Consider the following 11,845-nt stretch of genomic DNA (forward strand, 5'->3'; position numbering starts at 1 on the left):
ATCGACGACACTCAGGACGCAATTATGGATTCTCATCAATCTGGGAAGGAATACAAGACAATTTCCAAACAACTAAATGTCTTTTATACCTCAATCAACTGACTTGTCTCGGTTTCTTAATTGGATTTCGATCTGGGCTTTGACTATGTCATTCTACTAGATCTATGCTTTGATCTGAACCATTACATTATACCCGGATTGCTTTCCTGATGGAAGGTGGACTTCTGGGCCCGTCTAATCTTCTTGAGCCTCTAACAGGTTTTCTTTCAAGTTTGTAGCTTGTATTGAGCTCCACCCATCAGCTCAGCTCAGTTTCCTCGTTCCTGCATGTTACCACCTCCATGTTTCACAGTGCGGTTGGTAAGTTCAAGGTCTTCATGCCACTCCTTAATACGGTCTGATTTGTGGACTGATCGGCTTATTGTTGTAGTTTTCTCATTTGTCGGTGCTGGGTGTGCTTGCGTCCTCTCTCCAGAACCTCCAGGTCTAGGCTCAGGGGACAGTGGGTGTGTCTGAATGCTGCCATTCCACCTGACTGCTATCAACTAATCCTCATCTGAGTTAAAAGGGTCTCAAGATAATTCCTTGCCTGGTGGTCAGCCACTGATGGTAGAAGTCAACCAAAGCCTTTGACCTCCATTGAGATTTTTTAGTGAAAACTCATTGTTTTGGCATTCATGTTTGTCTTTTGCAGTCCTTCATCAGAACACAACTCAGACACTTACCTGACAAAGGTCTTTGAGTGGGTTCCTCCTCTAAGTCCATCTAGAGCGTACATTTGTCTCCAGGCACAGCCATAATGCTCCACTCGTGAAAATAAATCTGTCCGGCTTCTCCTTGGCAGTCAGACAACAATTCTGAGTGCTGCTCTGCCAGCAGGAAACATAAAAAAAATATAAATTAACAAAATCGTTCCCCTCAACTCCTCAGCCTGCCTGCTCTCCAGCAGACCACCTGCACTTCGAGGAATCCTCACCTTCTGGATCACATCCAGCGACACATCTCCAAGTCGGACTGATCCGTTGTTTCCCCTCAGAACAACATTCCGAGCTCCCAAAACCCACTAACTTCTATTGTAAACAGACTTCTAAAACTAAACTGGATCTCAATATGTAGACTTGTCCAATTCTCTCACCTGAACTCTGGATTTCTGCAAGTCTTTCATATTATCAAAGCTTTAAATATTTTTTTGAAAATAACTCTGCTTTAAGCACTTAAACTAATTCATCCCTGATCTGCCTGCTTGTGTTTCTTGGTCATAACTAGGGATGTTCGATGTATCAGAATTAGCATCAGTATCAGCCGATATTAGACGTTTTTTTTTAACATATCGGTATTGGCCCAAACAATAAAACTGGACCAAACTAATATTTATCTCCATCTTGTTGCTGTCTGTTTCTGGTATTTTTTTTCCAAAGGTGTTAAAACAGTAGAGAAATATATATGATATGGGTGAATATAGTTTATCAGAAATAATAGTAATGTTAATATCGGATATCGACCCAAATTTTCATATTGGTGTATTGTTACTCATGACGATGTTGTTTATCCACTAATGTTCTCTAACTAATTTTTGAGTCCTTCATAGTACGTTGAAATTAAATTACATTTATTGATTAGGTAACTTTTGAATACAATTGGTTACACTGTATTTTATTTAGAGCAGATATTTTATTCAGAGTAAAGTGAATGAAAAATCAAAAACAAATGTACATCACATTTGGAAAAGAATTTATGTCAATATACTTCACAATTTTGAGATTTTATGATGGTCTGTCACATAAAAGCTAGTAAAATAGATTGAACTTTATGGTAAAGTGACTTACTATGAAAAGTTGGGTTTATAATGCTATGCAACTGACTTTGCCTGCCTTCAGTCAGTTTTACTGAACAAACTATTGCATTCACCTTGTCAAGCTCCTCAGTGGCCCCTCTGCACCCTCTCCACACAGCTGTGAGCAATCCCACCCCCAACTCCCACAGCGTGAAACCTCTTAATGGGTGCGTAAAAGAGGCAAGTTTGCCCAAACCGTTTGGCTGGGCGGGACGCGCGCACAAACACGTCGTATAAAACCGTTGGATGAACTTTGGCTTGATAATGGATTAACGAATCAAACAGACAACCAGCGACAGCAACCCTTAACGCCCAGATGTCAATGTATTGGAAGAGAACACCCATCCACCCACTGACGAGCAGTGAGTCACAGTTTAAAGCAGCTGAATAAGCGTGCGCCGGTGCGGACGGGGAGATTCGGCGTGGGGTATTACACTCTCTTTTCCCCCCCGCCCCGGGTACTTAAAGCCCGCCGCCGCAGCGGTTTTTATGGGGAAGAGAAGCGTGGAGCTCGCGCCGCCGAAAGGACCCACAGCTGCTGCGCGAGCCTTTGGTGTATCCGACATGGACAGTGCGCGGGATGCCGTCGCACGCTGCTGGTGCGCATCTTTATAAAGAGCGACGGTTCGACCGACGAGACTTCAAATCTCCCTCTGTTGTGAGCTAAAGTCAGAGCCAAGCGCTGGACGAGAGTTTGACGACAAGCGTTTCTCCTGAACCAGCCCGCCGCCTCGCCGAGAACAAACCAGAGAAAAGTACTTTTAAAGGAACTTCAAAGGCAACACCGCCGCAGAGAAGATGCGTGGAGAGGTCGCGAGGAGATTTCAGATGCTGCTCGCGCTTTGCTCGATTCTTCTCGTCAGTTTGGGAACGGGCTTTCCAACAAAACGCAAGAGTTTTACTCATAAAGTAAGACATTTTTAGTTAAATCTACAATTCTGTTGCTAAGAACGTTAAACAATAAAAATGGTTTATCTTAATCAAATTTTCACTTAATTCATGCATTTTGGGGTTTTATATCAGCTTCCTGGTTATTTTTATTAGCAGGTAACCTTTCTTAAAGAGATAACATGGGTCGTAGAAAGTTAAAGTAATTATGTTATTCCAGAGCCGGCCCAAAATTATATAGGGCCTTAGACAGAAGTTAAGTTTGATACCTTCCCAACAGGATTGGGTGATATGGACTTAAGTTTTCTTGTAATGCTGTGATGTCTGTGATGCCAGAAGTTATTTAAAATCCTTATCTTTTGGCAAAATATCTGTAACTTCATTGTCAGAGCCCCACAAATGCAAACAGTATTCTACCACCTTTAAAATAATTTGTGTAGTTGATATTCTAGGTGCACAAAATAAGAGCATTCTTCACCATTTCTAGGATACTAATATTTATTCATTCTCTCATGAAACTAAGGCAGTGGAAAGTGGGGGGATTCAAACAATGACAACCACATCTTAGGCTTCATTGTTAATAAAAAAAATTGTTTTCATCATTATAATTAATCCCATGTAATTAATCACTTATTGCCTCTATACTCTGGTAATCTTCTTACTTCCCAATACGCTACCAATATTGCCTTTACATATGTTTGAAAGATTGTCACAAAATAATTTTTTGTTTCATTTTGAAGAGCACCAAGGTCTTTTGAATGATACCAAAATCATAAGTTAAAAATGTTTCACCAGTTTTGTATCTAAAATTTGGGAATTTGGGGAAATTTCATGATTGACTTGATATTAAAACATAAAATTTGGCACAGTTTCAGTACTTTTTTTTTTTTAGATATTTCCATGGTACTTGTGAAGGACTCCTGAAGGAAGTCGGATTGTGTAAAACATGTTAATACAAAAATGATCAGTTGTCGTCCTGTTATTTATAACAGTTACAATAATATTGGCTTTGGGTAAATTTGACCCATAAATGATCACATATGCGATCCACATCTGACTTTTCATGGCGGTCTGAATGGCACATTTCCGATGTTTTCACCCAAACAAAAAAAACCTTTTTGCCCCACTTCCATACTAACTTGTATAAATATCTAACAGTTTTCAAAGCATCTGTAGTCAGAACAGTCATATAGCATCAACAATGAAGTGTCCACCACTTCTACTACAACCTTTAGGCATTTTGACATGGATATAGGTTTTTTTTCTCAAATTTGAAAAGCATGTACCTAATTGCGTAAGTTGAGTTTTGGTGTTAAAATGAACTAACAAGCGAATAGGCTGATTTAAGCAAAGCTGTCCTGACTTGAGTCCATTTTTTTTCCCAATGTAAAAAAAAATGGACGTTAAAGCCTGGAAATGTTGCTGACAGGACGTAAATAAATAAGTATAATTCCGAGTGTGTTTTGCTTTTATAGAAACTCACGGTCTTGACTTGTAGCACTCCAAACTTTTCATGAATGTGGCTCATGAATTACTTCAGTGATCATTTTCGTGCCCTTCGGGGCCCTCTGCTGGTGTGGGGGCCAAAGTGATCTGTTTAGTTTGGCTATGCCTGGGGCCAGCTCTGTATTATTGCAACAAAAAATCAAATCTTAAATGTGTTTCCAATAATAATGCTGAATGAGTACTATAAACAACTTACTCCTCTTTAAAATGTTAATCTTTTCCCAATCACTCCAGTAGGATTTGTGTGCAATATAAAAACAACAGCTTTCCTGTGAAATATACGGCATGAGCATGACACGCACAGTTTAAGTGCTGTAATTTATACTCTGGTAATTGATTACATTAATCTATCATGATTTAGTTTTGCAAAAATAATTAGCTGATTTCCACCTTTCTACGCGGATCACATTGCTCTGTTTTTCCTCCAACTCTCTTTCCATGTATAGTAACGTTTGTCATGACCGGGCACACACCCTGCCATCATAAATCCAAACTCTGTGCGTAGCTCGGCACGCCGCGCAGTGTGTGGCGTGTCTATCTAAGGGGAATGTTTGTGTTATGCGCAGACATATTTGGAAATCAAAGTCTGTTGGTGGATGTGTGTGTGCGTGCATGCGTGTGTGTGTGTGTGTGTGTGTGTGTGTGTGTGTGTGTGTGCGTGTGTGCGTGCGTGTGTCAGGGTTCTGTTGTTGTCTTTGAACTCTCCATCTTGTGTGGCCTCCCATTGATGCCCTGTTGGGACTTTCTCTCTCATCATCTGTCTGATTGATGTAAAAGCATAAAGGGGCAGAGAGAAAACAGAAGGAAGGAAAAGAAGGGAGTCATTAGAGTAAGAAAGAGGAGGAAAGAAAATCTCTGCAGAGTGTTTGACGGTTCATTTATATCCCCAGAAGTTTGTGGAAGATGACTCCCTACCTGTGCTTGTGACCTGCGGGGTGTAGAAGGCTAAGACAGAGGGGAAGGAGAATGTGGAGGGTAAGATCGGTAGACTAACTAGATGCTTATGTAACCAGAATAAGGCAGGCCTTCAGCATCTCCCTTACTGGGGCTCAGGTCAAGTGTCATTCGTCTGGCTGTTTACGTTGGCTCTTTTTTTGTGTGTTAATGTGGAATTTCCTGTTTTTGGGTTTTGCCCCCATCTCTCTTCAAAGTGGAGAAAGAGGAGGGTTGTGTCGGAGTGGCCTGTTTTCCCCAAATATCAGGACCTGTTTGCTCTGTTCACTCTCTGCCCTCCTTTGCCCCTCCACCCCCCCTTTCCAAAGCTCCTCTGAGCATGCATTCGCTGTCCTGTTTCTATTTGAAAAAGATGCCGATCAAAGAGTATCCATAGTTTATTGTTCTTCTGTAATGGTTTGGAAACAGCCAAGTGCAGGGGCCTTTGATTTCTGCGCGCGCATAAATCAGGCCTGCCACTCTGCGTGCCTTCCCAGACTCCCCGCCAATCCTACCAGATCTCATCCCTAGTCCTTTACTTCAGTCCCCACTCCCCACGTTGGCTTCACCCAGCCTTCCAACCTCCTCTTCCGTAACCCAAATGTGTGTCATCATCAGCAGTAGCAACGGCAGTAGCCCTAATTGGGCGTAATCTTTTAAATCGCTTTCAAACGGCGCTCTCTGCTTATCTTCAAGAGAGACTGCAGCCTCCAGGTCAGGACTGGTGTACCCCTATGCATTTTGTGCAGTCTCCCTGTTAAACACGCCGCATGCCATCACCCACAGGGCCTTTGATCAGGGGAGCCCCACTACCAAGTAAGGAGGAAAGGAGGAGAGCAGGATCAGAGAGAACAAGGGGGAGGAAGAAAGGAGGAGGAGAGTGATATACAGGGCGAAGGAATACAAGATCCAGATGTGAAACAAGACGAGATGAGGAGGGTGTGAAAGTATGTGGCCTCTTTCATGGCTCTGGACTTCAAGCTTTTTGTGTTTTCATGGTTGTGTTAGATATATGCGAGTCTTAGGTGAGAACCGTCTTATCCGATATAACAGATATATCATTGTTGGATAATATTACAGTGTTGGACAACGATTCTTTGTAGGTATTTGAATAAGTCCTGAACATTGGATTGGCATCTTCTTTAAACTTGTTGTCTTTGTTCAGCCCAGAAATAAAATGAATATACTCAAAAGTAAAGCTGTACTGATCAAAAATTTATAACTGATATTTGTAATGATTTCAGCCAATTTCAAACTATTATTATCAGCTTTCTTATAATATGTCTGAGAGAGTAGTGAGCTAAAAGCTGGATTTTATTCATTTAAAACAATACTGATAAGGGTGGACATTGCCAACTGCCTTTAGCATCTTATGTTAGCTATTAGCATCATTAGCAATATTAGCTGTGAACAAGAATCTCTGTGTGCATTATCCAGAGAACATAGACCCTTAAATCTGAAATTTCCAAAAGACACAGCTTGGCTCTGCTCTGTTCAGAAACCAGCTCAGGGTCAATTTGCTGCTCTGCCGATTCAACGAAACGTCTATAAGGAGGGTATGAATTGATGCTCTGTTTAAGACAGCTCCTCTTTGTACCTGAAAAAGTCAGGTACAACACAACCAACTGCCAGACCAACCTAAATAAACACACAAATCGCCTCTGCATATCCTTTAAGAAGTGACTTTCGGGCCTCTTTTTACCTTATTTTGAACATCTACGTCCTACATTTAACCGAAAATGGATAACTTTTAGGATACCTCCCTCTGTAACAACTTCCTTTATGAAGAATGTGGTTAGTGTGATCTAATTTAGCTTAAATACTGAGTAGAAAAATATCTGTTTTTTGTTGTTGTGTTCGTTTGCTTGTTTCTGACTTGCAGGTTCCCAATCAGGACATGCAAACAAAAATTGTCCATTTTATGTCACGAATCTCTGACAAAACTATTCAAATCTCAACTCAGCCTGTTTGATCAACTCAAACAACTTTTCACCCATATTTAGATATTTATAGATCTATTTTATTGACCATATGTTTCATGTTTAAAGCAGTGACGTCCTTTCCATGTCTTTTAGCTAATTTCCATTTGTGGCGGGGATATAATATTTTACAATTTGGTCAAAAACTTCAGAATACAACTAAATACCAAAAACCTACACGTAATATCAAGCAACTTCATATCACAGCACATTCAAATGCTTCTTTTCCCATGAGTTTTAACTAGAAACACACATAACTAGTTGCAACGTTCAATATTTTTTGCAAAATATTGAAGTGAATCTTCATCCTAAAACATGCCATAATGTATTGCTAAAGGATTTATATTTTTGTGCATCATCTGTCATTTGTATTAGTTTAATTAGTCTACTTTTGCTAACCGTTGAGTTGTTCACTTTTAACTTATTGGACTATGAATTGTGCTTGTTTGCAATATTCCCCAATAATGGATTCAGTCTGGGGTTGAGAGGAAAAATGATCCCTAATATCTAACCTGTTTGTCACCATTTTTAAGTCTATTTGAGGAACAAGGCTGAGTTCATCGTTTATCATGTCTGGGCTCAGTTATCTTCTTTGCACGCCTCATGTGTCTTGCACTCTTGAACAGTGGCACGAGATCATTATGGGACAATCACAGGCATTGAAAGTACATCGTCTTCTGGAGGCTGTAACTACAAATCATCAACTCACTGTTCATGAGTTCAGACAGTTCTCCTCCTCTTCGGCCTTTCAGCTGCCCCTGTTTTACTGGGCATGACCGCAAGCTGGCTCATCTCCAGTCGTAAACAAGGACCAGCGCAGCATAAGACACATAAAAGACGAGAATCAGACCAACAGAAACGAGGTGCGGGTGCACGTTTTCACCGTTTGCTGTCATTCTTTCTGTCAATTCCTTTTCTGTGACTGTGAGACCCTTCAAGGTCACAAACAGTGGGGGGAATAAAAACAGCAGCAGGTTCAGACATCCTCGCATCAGCCCAGGAGTCCCACGCCTCCCAGGCCCTCTAATTAAAGCTAAAAGAGGATCTCGCCGGCACAGGACCCCCTTTGTCCACAGCCTGGATGCCATGACTGTTGTGGGAAAAAAAGGGGAAAAAAAAGGAACGAATGCTGGTTGATCACTTGGCTAGTAATTTGGATGCCTCAAGTCTTTTACAAACTGCTGACATTGCAACACAATGAAGAATAGTAGTTGTTCTTACAAAGAAGTACCACACTGGCTATGTTCCCCAAGGACCAGCCAGTGTGCTGAATTGGTTCTGCAGTAGTTTGCAGAACCAATTCTCCACCAGCGATGCACATTCCCTGTCGCAATAAGCACTGAATCAATTAATCGCATGAAAAATAAACAAGGTTCTTGATCATTTTCACTTGTATGGTTGTTTGTTTTTTCTCCTTAATGAAATGTTTTGTGCCTGTGTCAGACAGTTCAACTATACGTATATTTTGTTTTCCATCAGATTCATGGCCATCCAGTTCACACTGGTGGGATCCAGCACGTCTCTGAGGAGCAGCAGAACCAGGTCCAGAGCATTCTGCCTGAGCCACACAGCCACCAGAGGAGGTGGTCTCACCCCCAGCACCGCTCTGTTGGTGTTCTTCCACAGCCCGAGCCCGAGGAGGAGACCAAGCCTTTTATCTTCGACCTAAACAACTTTCCGGACCTCGCCAACGCCGACATTAACTCTCAGAACCCCAACATACAGGCACGTGTGAAGAGGGCACACACACTTTGAAATGTTAAATTAGTACTTTGCTGAAGCAGCTTGTCTGTCTGTAGGATAAATTATTAATGCTGTCAATCGATAGAAAAACTGAATCAGATTATTCACATTCGGACATTTTGATTAATCGCGACTAATCACCAATTTTATGAGCTTGAAATGTAAAAATCTACGTTTTTAAATTTTTCATTGCCTCAAACCAAACGTCTGAAGATTTTCAGTTGTTCAGGTTTTCATTTTCAGGGAGATTTGTTTTAAAAAGTAATTTGCTTCAAACTTAGTTTAGAAATGTTAACTGATTGCGCTCCGATGGAAGGATAATTTGACGGAAGGATAATTCGCTGTCGCAAAAAAACTGCATCCAACCAGGGTTTTATCCAAATGTCCATCGTCATGTTTAATTTTTTTTTTTTTGCCACTAGTTGGACAGAGGAAAGAGGGCAAGACATTTGGAAAAGGAACTGTGGACAGGATTCAAAGTCGAGATGTCCGCATCGATGTCTATAGCTTTGCGGCGCCCGCTGTAACCGCCGTGTTTTTTAAAGTGAAATTTGCCGCTGAGCAAACTAGCCTGACTCCTCGCCAATCTCTTCACATGACATTGTTAATAGTAGCATCTTTAAACTAAAGTTTAAATTAATTGCATGTTAACGCATTAATGCTGACAGCTCTATAAATTCCTAAAAAGTTTTAAATTAAAAGAAAAAAAAATTTGTGTTACAGAGAAAAGTTATATGTTAGTGTACTTTTTCTTTAAAGTCTCCTATTGTCTTTTTGCTTCATCCTTCTGTTAAACTTTGAAGGCAGATATCTCTATAAGCATGTATACATTCATCCTCACAATTTAGGATAAACAAAAAGCTTAACATTTTCCAATAAACTTATTCTGTCCAACTCTGGGTAGCTAGGGGTCGTTATGATGTAAAATATGCCGATCAGCTACAGCTAATATAACTTTTCCTCCTGCAGCTTTTCCTCCTGTTCAAGTCGTACTCGCTCCTCCTTTTCAGTGATGATTAAATCTTTTGTGAGTTACCATATAAACACGTAAAACAGCAGGTTGTACAGTTTATATTCAAACAAACACAGTTCAGGTCTGATGAATGTGCTGAATTTGGCTTTGGGAAATGCAGTTGCATCGAGGATGAGTCATCTTTGGGTAATAAGAGGTGTTTATCCAGAATGAAGCTTCACTACTTCCCAAAGAGAGTTGTTTGATCTACTGAATGCTCATGCCCACTGATTGACTTTAAATCTATGGAAAGATTCAGTCATAAGATTAGTCACCTAATGATTTGATAGGAGTGGGTTTCGGACGACAGCTTGCCAGTTATGTGATGCTTTAAACGTGCATAAATACTTTACTGAAAGTTTGTAAATGTTCATAAATTCAAAATCAGACTTCAAGGAATAATTAAACATTTTAGAGATGCGTAGAGAAATCAGCTGTTGCCTAGAATTGGAAAATGTTCATGTTCATTGGCCGATGAAAATCCAGCCAGACACTCCAGAATCAGATCTTTTTTCTTATTAGTGAGCTTACCATACATGTGACACTGAAAACAACCCTCTTCAGTGTTGAAGTTGTTACTGATTTTCATTATGTTTAAAATGCAGTTCAAACTGTATAATCCAAGACATGTTGATGTAAATTTGCTGTTAAATGAGAGAAAGAGACGTATCAGATAAAAGAATGAACTACAACAATGTTTTTATTGTATCATTTTGAACTTGAAACACCTGTGAGACATGAAACACATTGGATTTTGAAAGTCTGGCAGCTTTCTAGAGTGAACTTAAAGATCCGACCCCTTTAGGGAATACAGACGGAGACTACTAGTGACCCATGCTGAGTCATCTGTACTAATTACCAAAACTAAATCGTCTCAAGTTGTGGCAGTATCGACGGGTGAAATCTTTGAAAAAACAGTCTGGAAATTGGCCCGAAATCAGTTTCACCAAAGCTTTTCCTGTCTTGGTTTGGAAGCATGTCGTTAACACAGCCTCTCCAATCGTTCCACTCAGGTAACCATAGAAGTTGTTGACGACCCTCAGATGGAAGTAGAGATGGACCTGGCCAACGAAAAAGACTGGCTGCCTTCCTCCTCCTCCTCCCCATCATCCACAGTGGATTGGATCGGAGGCAAGAAGCTCTTCTGGCCCCTCTTCTGGAGCTACACCGATTCCAGCGAGGAAAGCAACAGCCGGTCGGGCGCAGAAGACACTGGCGAGGAAGAGGGGGAAGACGATTACGCTCTAGATTATGGAAGCGAAGAGCCCCTTCCCAGCGGAGTGGGGGGAGACTGGGACACTCGCTGGAATGAGGGTTGGGATCCCATGGAAAGCTATTATGGTAAGATTCACATCTACTAACAATGCCACAAAAAAAAATAAAAAAATCAAGTACACAGCTTAAAGCAAAACAAGCATGGTGGAGTGATAAGATCAGAATGAACGGACAAGAATCACTTATTTAGGGCTTTCCGCTGTCAGATCGAGCCGAACGATGCCAGCATACTAGGAAGCACGAGCACTCGACCGTGAGGACATTTGTGGGCCGCGGCCACTTTGAAGTCGACACTGTCGTGCCGGTCTCAGAGGCCCGCCGTTTGAAGATGCCTTCCGATGGGCTCGCTAATAACAGCGTGAGGCCGTCACTGTTCTCTGGGACAAAACATCCCTCTGCTTGTGGACAATTAGAGGGCAGATTGGGAACAGAGAATGGCAGAGACCATTTGGCCGGCTCTTTCATCCCTCCCCGGGACCCTTTAGGCCCCCTCCCTTCACTTCTGCCTAACCTCCCCCCACCCCGTTTTACGCCCTCACTATCCTGCGCGGCGCAGCCTTTTAGGCGAGTTCAAGAATTTGGGAGGCTGTAAGGGCACCGCATAACTTGTTTTGTGTCTCAGCTTTCACAGACAACGTACTCAGGGATAAAAATAGTAAAAAAAAAAAAAAAAAA

The 11,845-nt window shown here is 41.3% G+C and overlaps 1 protein-coding gene across 1 annotated transcript in view; it reads left to right on the forward strand.

Moving 5' to 3' along the window:
* The first annotated feature begins 1,800 nt into the window (after positions 1-1,800).
* The window catches only part of ism2b (isthmin 2b), an 18,339-nt gene continuing 8,294 nt past the window's right edge, over positions 1,801-11,845 (forward strand). The window contains exons 1-3 of the mRNA XM_015048004.1: positions 1,801-2,743; positions 8,620-8,865; positions 10,909-11,236. Of these exons, the coding sequence (XP_014903490.1) occupies positions 2,633-2,743; positions 8,620-8,865; positions 10,909-11,236 (685 nt within the window). The 5' untranslated portion in view covers positions 1,801-2,632. The remainder of the gene's footprint in view (positions 2,744-8,619; positions 8,866-10,908; positions 11,237-11,845) is intronic.

The sequence above is a fragment of the Poecilia latipinna genome, unplaced genomic scaffold (genome assembly GCF_001443285.1).
Source record: "Poecilia latipinna isolate Pla-1442-1.1 unplaced genomic scaffold, P_latipinna-1.0 Scaffold854, whole genome shotgun sequence".
Classification (NCBI taxonomy): domain Eukaryota; kingdom Metazoa; phylum Chordata; class Actinopteri; order Cyprinodontiformes; family Poeciliidae; genus Poecilia; species Poecilia latipinna.